Below are 14,847 nucleotides of genomic sequence, written 5' to 3'. Positions count from 1 at the left end.
AGGTTGTCAGGAGGCACACGGGAGACTCAAGCCTACATTGGTCCATTGTCTGTTGACTGAGTTACACGACAATCACATCCACAGAAGCCTGTAACTACTTCAGAGTTGCCACAGGTGTCTAAGTGGCTTCCCTCACTCATAAACCTGCATGTCCCCTGCCTACTCTAGTCAGATTTACCAGTTTGTTAATGGTTGCTGCAATTAAAGTCCAAGACTTGGAAGTTTGACTTGGAAATGTTCATGTATCCATCCCCTGAATTATTATCCAAATAAAATTGGCTGTAAAAAGATGTGATAATTTGTATGAACAGTCAAATTCTTTAAATTAAAAAAAAATTAGGTGTAAAAATGAACAGAAATTGTTTTTAAAGGAAAATACTACATTGATACGTGGATCCATCACTACCTTGTCTCTGCTGAGCAACAAGCTTGAATCGTATCAAAATGGAGAAAATTGAATTCAAACAGCAAAATATGCAGGTGAATTTTCAGCACACTGGAAATTATGCTATGCTATCTTAAAAACTGCTAGCATCTTCTGCTAAATTTCTTCTATGCTGCACTTTCTGCTACTGTATGTGGTGCTGCCCCCAGTGGTGAACAAAAGGCAAGCAGAGGCAACACCAATATGCTGCAGCACAGTAGTAAAACCTGAAGAAGGCCCCTGGTCTTGTGAAATATGCATTTCAAGGTAAGCAATGCCACTTTAGGCTTATTGTACTTATTGTGCATTATGGTTTCCAATTTTTTCCCAGGTTGACAGGAACGACTCAAAAACTGACACGAAACAGACTTCAATTTTAGATGTTGTCTTGAATAGATGTCTTCACTCAACAGCTCATGTCTACCTCAGCATGTAAGCTGAGCACACACACACACACACACACACACACACACACACACACACACACACACACACACACACACACACACACACACACACACACACACACACACACACACACACACACACACACACACACTCTGCTGCTCTCTTCACCCTGCACTCCAACTCCACCCCCAGATGGGCAGGCCTATTCTCCTCAGTGTGGATCAGTAAAATTATGTGATTACAGTTGAAAGATGTTGCATTTTGACCTTTATCTGTAGTGAGTGCACGCGTTGTATTAAATGGTATGTATAAAAATAAAACTGTGTTCTGTCCGTGTAGCGTGGTATGCATCATGGCATGTAATATAAATCTATTATTATTACTATCAAAATTCAATTTAAAAAATAAATTCAATTTATTTAATTTTTATATAGCGCCACATCACATCAAAGTTACGTCAAGATGCTTCACACAAGTAATGTCTAACCTTACAAACCCCTAGAGCAAGCACACAGGTGACAGCGGTAAGGAAAACTCCCTCTGATGATTTGAGGAAGAAACCTCAAGCAGACCAGACTCAAGGGGGCGGCCATTTGCTTGGGCTATGCTACCAACACAATGAAGTTGAATGAATGACTGATGATTTATTGTCATTATAACAAGTGCAACAAAATTATCTTCACACCAAATTACCTCAGAAATACAGTAATTAATCCAGTTATTACTGGTTGAACATAATAATGGCACAAATAAGAATTAAAACAACCGCACATATACATTTGATTTCATCCGAATTGAGGCAAATTGAGTGTAGGCCACAGCTGAGCCGTGCGACCTCCCGGAGTGGCAGAGCGCAGGCCGGGGTGGGGCGTCATGTGTCCAGATGAATTCCTATCAGTCTCTGTCCGTGTGTGTGTGTGTGTGTGTGTGTGTGTGTGTGTGTGTGTGTGTATAGAGTCTGTAGGGGAGGGCAAATGGAGAGGGAGCCTAATGCTTCACCAAGGCTGTTGAAATCCTTCTGGAGGAAAACAGCGGGGAATTTTGACCTTTGGTAGCTGATAAGGCTGCCATGTTTGGGTTAGGCAGAGAGACACAGAATTCCAATACAGGCTCTCTTTAACCATCCACATCCAATTTTGAACTTATTAGTATTATACAACCCCTGGCAAAAAAATATGGAATCACCGGCCTCAGAGGATGTTCATTCAGTTGTTTAATTTTGTAGAAAAAAGCAGATCACAGACATGACACAAAACTAAAGTCATTCCAAATGGCAACTTTCTGGCTTTAAGAAACACTATAAGAAATCAGGAAAAAAAATTGTGGCAGTCAGTAAAGGTTACTTTTTTAGACCAAGCAGAGGGAAAAAAAATATGGAATCACTCAATTCTGAGGAAAAAATTATGGAATCATGACAAACAAAAGAAGGCTCCAACACATCACTAGTATTTTGTTGCACCACCTCTGGCTTTTATAACAGCTTGCAGTCTCTGAGGCATGGACTTAATGAGTGACAAACAGTACTCTTCATCAATCTGGCTCCAATTTTCTCTGATTGCTGTTGCCAGATCAGCTTTGCAGGTTGGAGACTTGTCATGGACCATTTTCTTCAACTTCCACCAAAGATTTTCAATTGGATTAAGATCTGGACTATTTGCAGGCCATGACATTGACCCCATGTGTCTTTTTGCAAGGAATGTTTTCACAGTTTTTGCTCTATGGCAAGATGCATTATCATCTTGAAAAAAATGATTTCATCATCCCCAAACATCCTTTCAATTGATGGGATAAGAAAAGTGTCTAAAATATCAACGTAAACTTGTGCATTTACTAATGATGTAATGACAGCCATCTTCCCAGTGCCTTTACCTGACATGCAGCCCCATATCCTCAATGACTGTGGAAATTTACATGTTCTCTTCAGGGAGTCATCTTTATAAATCTCATTGGAACGGCACCAAACAAAAGTTCCAGCATCATCACCTTGCCCAATGCAGATTCGAGATTCATCATTGAATATGACTTTCATCCAGTCATCCACAGTCCACGACTGCTTTTCCTTAGCCCATTGTAACCTTGTTTTTTTCTGTTTAGGTGTTAATGATGGCTTTCGTTTAGCTTTTCTGTATGTATATCCCATTTCCTTTAGGCGGTTTCTTACAGTTCGGTCACAGACGTTGACTCCAGTTTCCTCCCATTCGTTCCTCATTTGTTTTGTTGTGCATTTTCGATTTTTGAGACATATTGCTTTAAGTTTTCTGCCTTGAAGCTTTGATGTCTTTCTTGGTCTACCAGTATGTTTGCCTTTAACAACCTTCCCATGTTGTTTGTATTTGGTCCAGAGTTTAGACACAGCTGACTGTGAACAACCAACATCTTTTGCAACATTGTGTGATGATTTACCCTCTTTTAAGAGTTTGATAATCCTCTCCTTTGTTTCAATTACATCTCTCGTGTTGGAGCCATGATTCATGTCAGTCCCTTGGTGCAACAGCTCTTCCAAGGTGATCACTCCTTTTAGATGCAGACTAACAAGCAGATCTGATTTGATGTAGGTGTTAGTTTTGGGGATGAAAATTTACAGGGTGATTCCATAATTTATTCCTCAGAATTGAGTGATTCCATATTTTTTTTCCCTCTGCTTGGTCTAAAAAAGTAACCTTTACTGACTGCCACAATTTGTTTTCTTGATTTCTTATAGTGTTTCTTAAAACCAGAAAGTTGCCATTTGAAATGACTTTAGTTTTGTGTCATGTCTGTGATCTGCTTTTTTCCTACAAATTAACAACTGAATGAACATCCTCCGAGGCCGGTGATTCCATAATTTTTGTCAGGGGTTGTATGAAGTTAGCAAAGTAGCAAATTAGCTATGAGAAATACTGCTCCTAACTGTCTATATTAAAGAAAATTGTATCTGATTCTTAAATAAACAGTCCCTGAATCATACTGTACCCTATGTATCAAGATTATAAGATTGTTTTACAAGCGAAAGATGCATCCCTTAAAAACTACTTAAAGTTATGCATCCTTTGATTACTTGAAGTAGCCAAATTAATAGCTGGATTGTCCACAAAAGCTCGGCTACACTGCACAAAACATCGTAAGGACAGTATTAAATGAAGAATCCTTCTATTCAAATACCACTAAAAACAAATGAGATAAGATTTCCAAAATCCATGCATTCAACGCAAACCAAGGTCCATGACAACATGAAATGCCAAAACTGCCAGAGTTAGCAAGCGTCAGTGCTGGCTGTTATACCGGCAGAGATTTCCTGTGTCCTGTTTGCCATCAAGAGGAAAGATGGCGCTCAACAACACAGTCAAAGTCCAATTAATTCCCAAATAAAAGTGGGGCATCCCTAGCGCCCAGACATTACCAGCACTGACAAATTGGCAGCACAATCATAAGCCGCACAACACAATTTAATGAAGTCATTAAAGAACTATTAGGCACGACTGGCGATCAGTCATGGCGAATTGCCACATGCAATAACTCGGAAGGGGAGGAGTGTGGCGGGGGAGTGTAAATGAAAGAAATACAGCTTGGCTTTTTTTAAAATCGCGGTTATTTGTGTGTGTTATGTGTGGAAAAAAAGCACAACGTCAAACAACCCATCACTCAAGTCGCTTCGTTAAAAATGCGAACGTTAATGAGGGAACTTGCACCCTGGATTGTTCGCCGTTACGCGCTCGCTGCATTAAAGTGATTTACAAGCACACGCGTTGTCAGCGTGTGGCGAATACTGTGGCGGTGCACCATCGCTCGGTCGTCATTCAATCATTTGTTCTCATGGATTTGGGCTGCAGTTAATAGACAATTTCTGTTGGGGCTTCTGCGTGCGCGTGTTTGTGTAGAAGACGGAGAGGTGCGCAGGCAGCGATAATTCGAGTGAGGAAAATTAAAGCGCTGGCAGCTCGTCCATCACACAGATTAAATTCAACGGAAAGATAAAAATGTCAATGTTCCCCCCTGCTGTTCCCCCTACAGAGTCACCGTAGACAGTGATGAAACTTTTCCTCCCTCTTTTCCCGTTCACCAGCCGCTCTCATCCCTCTTTCCCTCCCGGTCTTTTCAAATGGAGATTTTCATTCTCTATCCAGTTGCATTCAATACACTTTCCAATTCAGCCTTCATCTTTTTCTACCATTCTGCTTATCTGGCTGATGTTATCCTCCCCTCGTGCTGTTCTCCATCATCCTTTGCTTCATCTTATTTTTTTACCTTTATTACTCTCCCCCCAATTGCTGAGTAACACCTTCCTGCAGAAAGGAGCAGGCAGTAGGTTTGTGAGTTTAACAAAAAGCAAAGAGGGATGTAAAAAAATAGAGGTGCTGAGCGATGGTGGTTTAAAACCTAAACACAGCATTAAAGCTACAGTGTGCAGGATTATTAGCAGAAATGTTGTTTATTAGCAGAAATGCAATATAGCATTCAGAACCATCTGTTCATTCTTCATTTGCAATAACGAAGCAATGAGTTTTCATACACTTAGAATGAGCCCTTCATATGAGGGTCTCTACATAGGAATGGACCCCATCTTGGAGGCCATGTTGCACCATCATGAAACAGTAGCTTAGAAGGGGCATATCGTACTTTCCAGAGTATAATTCATGGCTTTTTTTTTTTAACTAGTTTGGGAAGCCCTACAACTTGAACTTCGATGCGAATTATAGACCGAATAATCGTTATTACTCGTTACTTGTTACCGATGTTGGGGGATCAACCAAGTACACCCTTAGGCCACCTTGACACGAATTTGTTCCCCCGCACTGGCACGCAATTCGTCATGCCAATGTGTGTCAACAGCTGGTACGCTTGAAAAGCCACCTTGACACTTGCACGAATTTGATCCCCACACCCAATTGGCACCCAATCTTGCGTGCCAATGAGTAAACTCGTCGTTAAATGTGCGAGGCCCTGCGTGCAATGACATGCATTTGTTCACGACGAGTTCACACAAGTGGCATGAAATTTATGCGTGCTGGAAATTTTAAATATTTCAAAATTTCCTTTGCACACTGCCACGCAGCTTCACACAGTTTACGAGTTTATACATTGGGATCTTGCTAATGCGAAGGATCAAATTTGTGCAAGTGTGAAGGTGGCTTTATGTTAAACATGAATGAAAATCGTCAACTGGTTCTTGAGATATCACACTAACAAAGGTGGCAATGACAATATCCTGAATATCTCGCTGTGACCTTGAAACTGACCCCAAGGTTATTGTAATCAACTGGTGTTGGGGGATCACCAAAGTACACCCTTACGCTAAATATGGATGGAATTGGTCAACTGGTTCTTGTGATATCATGCTAACAAGCAAAAACGGATGGACAGACATACGAGCATGCTGATCGCTATAAGGAACTGATACGGAAACCTGCAAAAGTAAATGGCAACATGTCTGAGGCGGTTACATTCATGCACAGCAGAAAACGATTGAGGAAAAGAGTGGAGAAGGTGCCAATAGCGTGTTTTATCCATCAGTCATCAAAACAACTGAGCTGATTAAGTAGTTTTTGAACCACCAGGTGAATAAGACCAGTTTTACACAAAATGCTACGATGTGTGTCTTACATTAGGCCTCAGATTCACAAAATGTTTACCAGCTAACATAAAGTTAACTTCACAGCAACTGGTTTAGCACGAAGAACCAAACTTGCCATTAGTGAAAATAAAATGCATCTTGAATATATGCAACAATAGATCAGATGACAACAATGCGCCCTCTGGTGGAATGTGTTGGTAACACTGGTAGTTCACAGGCAAGTCCGTGTACAATTATTTTGACGAAGCAGCGGTTTGTCGACACAAACTCACGGTTAAAAGGCAAGTAACAATTCCACTGTAACGAGTTTGAGAACCCTTGGATCGTACACATCGCTTTTCATGAGCATGAAATCCCGTCGCCAAACAAGTGAAAACATGAAGGGAAACGTGTTTCATGACCAGTGATGGCATAATGCAATCTCCAACCTCACCACTAGATGACGCCAAATCCTGTTTTATTTCATTTTTAGTCCCATTGAGATCGAGTTCTTTTTGCAAGGGAGACCTGGACAATTTTTAAAGTTTCCAATCCAACTAATTCATACAGACGGTTTCGGTGCTGGATAGGGCTTTTTTTTTTATTGGTAGGCACAGTGAGATGTTGACCAATCATCTGCAGTGACATGGCCACACCTGGATGACGTGATGATTGGCTGACATACTACAAGGGTCCCTCGTATCAATTGCCGCAAACTTTTACCCTGGGATCTGTGAGGAAGTCTCATGCAGGAGTTGTTTATTTATTTATTTATTTATTTTGGGGGGGGGGGGCAATTAAAGCTGCATGAGAATCTACAAAACCAAGTGGAAAATCTGCAATAATGTGCAGTGATGCTTCGTACAAGCCCTCCTGATTGTCCGTTGATTGGAACCATCAGCTTTGGTTCTTCTCTTCTTCTGGCACTGGGCTCGCAGGCGTTTCCCCTCATAACCAGCCACCCCTCCTGCTGATGCTGTCATGCTTGGCATCGCCACCTGGCAGCGGACCTGGCCCTGTTGTCTGGAGCTGTCAGCCGGCAGAAACGAGGTCACCCAGACGTCCCCCAGCGTGAGCAGGGGTCCACCTCCTTTGTGTGCATGTGTAAGCGCGAGGTGTTTAAGTGAAGCCGTCTCTGCACGTCTGCTTCTGCACGTTTATTCATGCAGATTTGTCACTTTATATAAACGTATCTCTCGCTAGATGAAATAAGGGAAATAACACCGTGGTGCGCGCTGTAAGGGGCGTGTTACATCCTCTGTGTGAGTGTGAGATCCCCCGCCGGTCCCAGATGGCCTGAATCTCCTTCCCCATCAGCCCCCAACCAGCTTCACTCACCAAAGTCATGACTGAGGACACCAGAGGGTTGAAGTCGCACCCCAGCCCCACACAGACGCCGTCATTAATGTGTGACTACATGCGTTCTTGTCTGCAGTGCTGCAGTTTATCGAGATCACAAAATGGGGTTGAACAACTGGACAAATCTCCAAATGTGGCACAGCTTCACCAAACACCGGCTTGTCCCTGACTTTATTTTGTCAGAAAGTGTACGTATCTAAAGGCGATAAAATTCCAGATTTATTGTGGCTTAGATGCATCATTCTGAACAGTTTTTAAAGTAAACAACATGTGACGGAGCAGCAAACGTGAACCCAACTGTTTTTTTGAGTGACTGCACAGAGCAGAACATAATTTTATCTTTTTTGAATGAAACAATTCAAAATAAACTAAAATACGAGGTCTCTTAGATAATAAACCGACCCTTTTATTTATTTTTTTAACTATATGGATTTGAATGACATGCGATTACACCAATCATGCTTGAACCCTTGTGCGCATGCGTGAGTTTTTTCACGCGTGTCGGTGACGTCATTTCCCTGTGGGCAGGCCTTGAGTGAGATGTGGTCCCGCCCTCTCGGCTGAATTCCTTTGTTTCACATGCTGCTCGAGACGGTGCGCGTTGCTTTATCAAGATTTTTTCTGGACCTGTGAGGAATATCCGAGTGGACACTATTCGAGAAATTAAGCTGGTTTTCGGTGAAAAGTTTAACGGCTGATGAGAGATTATGGGGTGTTTCTGTCGGTGTAAGGACTTCCCACGGAGCGGGACGTCCTGCAGCACTTCCAGGCGCTGTCGTCGGCCTGTTTCGAGCTGAAAACATCCTAATTTAAGGCTTAATTCACCCAGGACATCGTGAGAGAACAGAGATAAGATTCAGAAGAGGCCGGCATGAGGAATTTATGCGGACATTCCACTGTTAAGGACATTTTTTTAATGAAAGACGTACGCGCAATTCGCCGAGTCGTTTCCGTGACGACTCGGCAAATCTGTGTGCGCCGCGACAGGAAAAACACCTCCGTGTTGAAAACCATTTGTAGAATTCAGGCGGCTTTTAATGGCTTTCAACAAGTGAGTAACTGAGAAATTGTTTAACAGCTTGGGCATGTTCCAACTTGCCTATTAAGATTTCCAACGGAGGTGTTTTTCCTGCCGCGACCCCCCGCGGTCGGGTCCAGCCCGACATGCGACTCTGCCCGCACGTTCTTTCATTACAAAATGACCGTTAACAATGGAATGTCCGAATAAACTCCTCATGCCGACTTCTTCTGAAAGTTCTCTGTTCTCTGACGACTTACTGTGTCAACAGAGCCTGAAATGTGGAAGTTTTCAACTTGAAACGGCGAGACGCTGCCGCCTCGAAGCGCAGATCGCCGTCAGGCGCCGTGGACCGTCCTTAAGCGACACTACCAGACCAAATCTCTCATCAGCCGTTAAAATTTTTACCGAAAACCAGCTGAATTTATTGAATGGTGTCCACTCAGTTTGTGCCTTACAGTTTTGAAAAATTTTTTATCAAACAAAGCAACAGTCTCTGAGCCATTCCTAAACAATGAAAAAAATCGACGAGCGGGTGGACGACTCCTCACTCAAAGACTGCCCACAGGCGAATGACGTAACCGACAGGCGTGAAAAAACTCTCGCATGCCCACGAGGGTTCAAGCATGTCTGATGTAACCACACGTGATTCAAATCCATATGGTTTTTGAAAAAAATAATAAGGTCGGATACTTTTCTAATAGACCTCGTACTTTTATTTCACATATTACAGGACTGGCCTGTGATTGATTATTAATTGCATGCGTACCGTATTAAAACAGAAAAATTAAAGCTGCAGTGTGTAGAATTTAGGGGTCTCAGCAATGTCATATATTCATTAGCATATATTTACTTGCTACAACAATTCGATCAGTTTTCTTAACCTTAGAACAATTCCTTCATATACACGTGGGAGCAAGCCCCCTTCATGGAGGCCACCATGTTGCACCACCATGCTAGTACAGTTGCCCATAAGGAACATACTTTGTCTTTTGCATTTTGTAGCAGAGTTGAAAGACGGAACAAAAAAAGAACAAAAAGAAAAAAAAAGACTCAGCGGTTGCTCCTCTATAGACAGTTGCTAACACAGACTAATTAGTTGAGAACCCCAATTTTGTGAAATGAAGGATCATAATATTGCTCATCACAAGGTAAGCCAAGTTAGCATGTCCCTGGTTCTCCAGACCAGGCACCTAAGTGGCTCCACTCTACTCTTTTCTACTCTCCTATTTTACTCTTCCTTTTTAGATATTTAGATATACCTTTGTATTCTGGCATAGTTCCACCTTAGAATTGGAATATAATATATAAGATATACCTTACTGAATTTTCATGTACTCCTTTCGCATAGGAGCATAAGAGAAGGCATTAAGCAATCTGCATCCTCACCACTAGATGGCACTAAATCCAACACACTGTAGCTTTAAAAGATTATCGATCTGTTATGATTATAGTTTCCTCAGCTTTTCTCTCATTTTACCTACTTTACTCATGTCAAAATAGATGCACTTATAACTGAACGTAGAGCTGATTTAATTGCAGATGGTAAATCACTGGACTGGACTGAGCCTCTGCAAACTGGTACGTGCAGAACTCTGAGGTGAGAAATATCACTTTTCATAAAATTACCAAAATCAGAAGGAAAAAAAAAATACTCCGTATTAATACTGCGGTCCCAACTGAGAAGTGACAGGTGCAACAAACGAAACAACCACTTGTTCCAGCCTTCATTCTGGTCAGAAACAGTGCGTAGTTCTACCTCATCACCGCTAGATGGCTCTGCTACTCCAGTCTATTGCCCTGTTGTGTGCTGTGATCCTGCTAACCATGATTAATGGCCCAATTCAGAGGTAAGGAGCTCAGAGGATAACTTCTTTTACTGTAAGCCACCGCACTGTAGCACAGGGGGTGAACCCTGCACCCGCTGCACCAGAAATACGAGGTAAATAGCGCTGAGACGACAGCAGGCGAAGAGGGGCGTGCCATCAGAGGGTTGCATATGAACAAGCTGTTGACGGGTTGCATTTTTTATTCGCCTGTCCCATTACAACTCGCACACTCTGATAATGCGTAAAATGGTAGTGTGCGTGAGCACTGTGCGGTCACACCTCTTCCAATTACTTCAGCAAGTGCACCAGCCTGCGTGTATGCGTGTTCACACAGCCCCAGGGGTGTGATGATGGGAGCAGACGCCTGCTCTTTCACTCTCGGCAGGTGAGAACATATTCATCACAGAAGCCTGCCAAGCCTGGCGACACCCTGACTGTTACTGGCTGCATCGTCGCCGCCATCTAACAGCTTGGATTTCTGTCAACTAAGAACCCTTGAAACAGCCAGCGTTCGTCAAAAACAGCTTTTATTTTATAACCACTCTGACTATTCATCATCCATTTTTTCTAAAGCCACTTGTTCCATTTAAGAGTCACAAGGGAATGAGGGTGGAGCCTATCCTAGATGTCACTGAGCAACAGCACAGTACACCTTGGATAGACCGCCAGGCTACTGCTGCAGGGATGACAGCTATATAGTCTGTCTGGCAGAACGATAGCTTGGGAACTAACATGCATTGCGTTACAAACCACATGAGTAGCGAGGACAGTGTGAAATCAACCTCACAGTTCATGTGATTCCGAGTTATGGCTCTGAACTCAATGGGGTAATGAAGTTTGATTCTAGACGCAATGTAAATCTGGTCAGTTAGTTTCCAATACTACCCAAACTTAACAATAAATTAGTGTTAGCGTCTGTGCAGATTTGCTAGTTATTTATCTCGTGAGCAAGAAATAAAATTACAGTGAGAACCGAGCTCCAAATAACACAACAACCGTCATGAACTATCATTTTTTATGATGTCCTTATAAATCATTTCAATTTTCAATTTATTTTCCTTTATATAGTGCCAAATCACACAGAGTTGCCTCAAGGCGCTTCACACAGGTAAAGTCTAACCCTACCAACCCCCAGAGCAACTCCCTCTGAGGAAGAAACCTCAAGCAGACCAGACTCAAGGGGTGACCCCCTGCTTGGGCCATGCTACCAACATAAATTACAGAAAGAATTCACAGAACAATTCACCCAATAATACCCAAAGCATTGAGGTAAACGTGATGTTTCTGGGTTCATGGATAACACAGAGATTCAATCCAGTACTGAGTTAGATCATAAACCCCATCAACCCAAGTCTATCTAGCATGCTAACAATCCACAGTAAACTGCTTCTCGTCGCCCAACAGAATAAGTGAAGACATCATTCGAAGCGTCTGGTTACCAAGAAAGGATGTAAATGTGTGAATATTTACCTCAGTAAACGTAAGGAATCTTTTTAAAGCTACAAATTCTACAGGCATCGACTTAACGTTAGCCCTCTTCAGGTGGGCAAAGTAGCTCTCTATTAAGTTCATAATTCGAGTGTTGAGAAGCACATTCATCTGCTTATAAGAGGAACGAGACCCAAATCGACAACGGACTTGTATAGACTGGTGGAGAGCCAATGACACCAAAGGAAAAGATGGCTAAGGTAAGTCACTGCCTGTATAATCACTCATTGAAAGAAGCTTCTTTACATTTTCTGAGGTAAATGTTCACACACCAGATACTTCTGAAACAAGACAAGAAACAGTTTACTGTGAAAAGAAAATCAGCCTTTCAGCACACGCCGGAAGTCTGGGTACTTCGTTTTATACTCACACTCCTGGACATCCCCACTTCCAGGCACCTCTGCAACCGACAGTATTGGCAGCGATTGCGGGTGACTTTGTTGATGATGCAGTTCTTCTCGCGGGTGACAAGTGTACACCATGTTCTTCTGGATGCTTCTCCTAAAGAAGCCCTGCGTGACAAAGTTATAAGATGATGAGACACAGTGCAAGGAAAACTGTGGTTTTAGGGATGGAGTAGATCCAATGATTTCTAGATTACAGATTAGACTATATTTAACCGGCAAACCATATACAGGTAAATAAAAGTAAAAACATCAACAAGGTACCAATAATGTTCTTGAAGTTACTTTAATCCTTCATGTTATCTTGGGGAAGGACTGATAGTTTGGCAATTCTACAGTAAAACACAAAATTTTCTTTTTTTTATTGACTTCAAACAAAATATTCCAACAAAAGCAGACAAAAACAATAAAAAAAGACAAATGGCAGGTAGGCAATCATACAGATAGTGAATATATATTATATATAGATATATATATATATATATATATATATATATATATATATATATATATATATATATATATATATATATATATATATATATATAATATATATATAAAGACAGTTCCTTTGGTACAACATTGGCAGTATCATGGTAGTACCAACAAATTCATGACCAAATCATCATGCATTTTGCAGATTGTTACTCCCCGCCATAAATCCACAACAAAGTCCCACTCTTCCTCAACATTTTCATTTTTGCAGGTTAATTTCCCCACAATTTCTTTTTTTTTCCAAAAGGCAACACCCATCAGTTGTTCCTTCCACATTTTAAATGTGGGTGACTGAGGTTCCTTCCAACATATTAGAACCATGCAGGCAAAGCTTTAAGTTAGCCATTAGTTCCTTAAATGCACATTTGTAATTGTGAAATAACAGTTGCGTCCTTGAGAAGACAACCTTTGGTAATGCAGATAGTCCCAGCTCAAACCATTCACCCACATATATTCCAGGACCTTATTCAATAAGATCCTGGAATGTATGCAGGATTTACATTTCAGCAAAGATGATCTTGAACTAACCAATTTTATTCAGTCTTGCTGGTGTGTAATAATATCTATGAAGTATGTTGTATACAATGAATTTTCCTCCAGCTTCCTGGATGCATTTGCCATTTTCAGACAAAATACCTTTCCATGATGTTTTCTTGTTTTCCAGAAGGCCAGATTTTGCACCAGCTGTAATTCCATGACCACAGAATTTCCCGGTTACTTGCAGCAGCACACCTGAACCCGTCATTACTCAGAAGTTAAGCAGAGTAGGTCTCAAATAAAGTTGGCTAGGAGATGGGTTAAGGTACCTTCACACCTGCACACGTTTAATCCCTGCACTGCTGCACAATTCGTCATGCCAATGCAACCCGCTGGATGCAGCGCTTTGTGCCACTGGATGCTGCGTTATATAAAATAATTATTTTGTAGCAGATTAATCATTTGCTCTCAGAACCTATTCGCTCCAGAATCCCAGAGGAATTTTCTACAGCTGCAGCTTTTCTTGTGTGCTTTATGACGCAGAGAACGCATTTGGAATCGTCTCAAAGGTAATTATTTATAATATATTGTAACGGCTTGGTTAAAGAGTTGCATTTTTGTTCCTTCTCATAAGTATCTCTAAAATTATGTTTTTTTTATAGATTGAACATCTCGTCATAAATCGTTCAGGTGAGCTGGCTCTGTGATGCACTGCGCTGACGCAATGACTTGCACTGACAGTGTTTTGAATTGTTTTGCGCAACATTCACATGTAGTTCACAAAATTGATGCGTGCCAGGGATTTTTAACATTTCAAAATTTTCATTACGCACTTGCACGCAGGCACGCACAGTTTACAATGGTTTACGAGGTTTACATCAAATCCTGCACAAGTATAAATGTACCTTTGGAAACACTATGAACTAAACATGTTTCTCCATGTACAACTGATGTTGCCTCAGGAAGGGCTAAAGGCGTCAATGCAGATCTCTCCTGGAATCTCTGCAGTGACCCTGAGCCATTAGGGCCGCTAAATTAAAAAAAAAACAACAACAACAAAACACCCAGTTACTTAAGTGTTACCATCTTATTTTGGAGCCAGTTCAGGTCACAATCAAAAGACACAAGGAAACCAGGTATAACAGCTGTGGCCTAGTTTTACGCAGACGGGAAAAAAAAAAAAACTATTCTAGATCCAGGCCAAACACATTATTAGGGAGAAAATGAGCAAGTCAAAGAGAGCGCTAACGCACAGGCTGGAAGTGTGAAGAACAAATAATAAAGGAATTCCGCTTTCACTGCTGCCTTGTCTTAAAATCAGACAGGATTGGAGGAGAAAAAAAGTTATGCATTATTCAACAACATAGACGTACCGTAAGAGGACAGAGGCATTATAATATTATAACACACTCATC

General features: G+C 41.5%; 1 protein-coding gene across 2 annotated transcripts in view; it reads right to left on the bottom strand.

Moving 5' to 3' along the window:
* raraa (retinoic acid receptor, alpha a) overlaps nucleotides 1–14,847 on the bottom strand; it is a 181,146-nt gene that overhangs the window by 6,971 nt on the left and 159,328 nt on the right. For both annotated transcript variants that reach the window (XM_034193948.1, XM_034193947.1), the window contains exon 3: nucleotides 12,427–12,568. In XM_034193948.1, coding sequence (XP_034049839.1) covers nucleotides 12,427–12,568 — 142 coding nt within the window. The remainder of the gene's footprint in view (nucleotides 1–12,426; nucleotides 12,569–14,847) is intronic.

Source organism: Thalassophryne amazonica, chromosome 18 (assembly GCF_902500255.1).
Source record: "Thalassophryne amazonica chromosome 18, fThaAma1.1, whole genome shotgun sequence".
In the NCBI taxonomy this organism is placed as follows: Eukaryota; Metazoa; Chordata; class Actinopteri; order Batrachoidiformes; family Batrachoididae; genus Thalassophryne; species Thalassophryne amazonica.
This window is presented reverse-complemented; position numbering and strand designations above follow the sequence as displayed.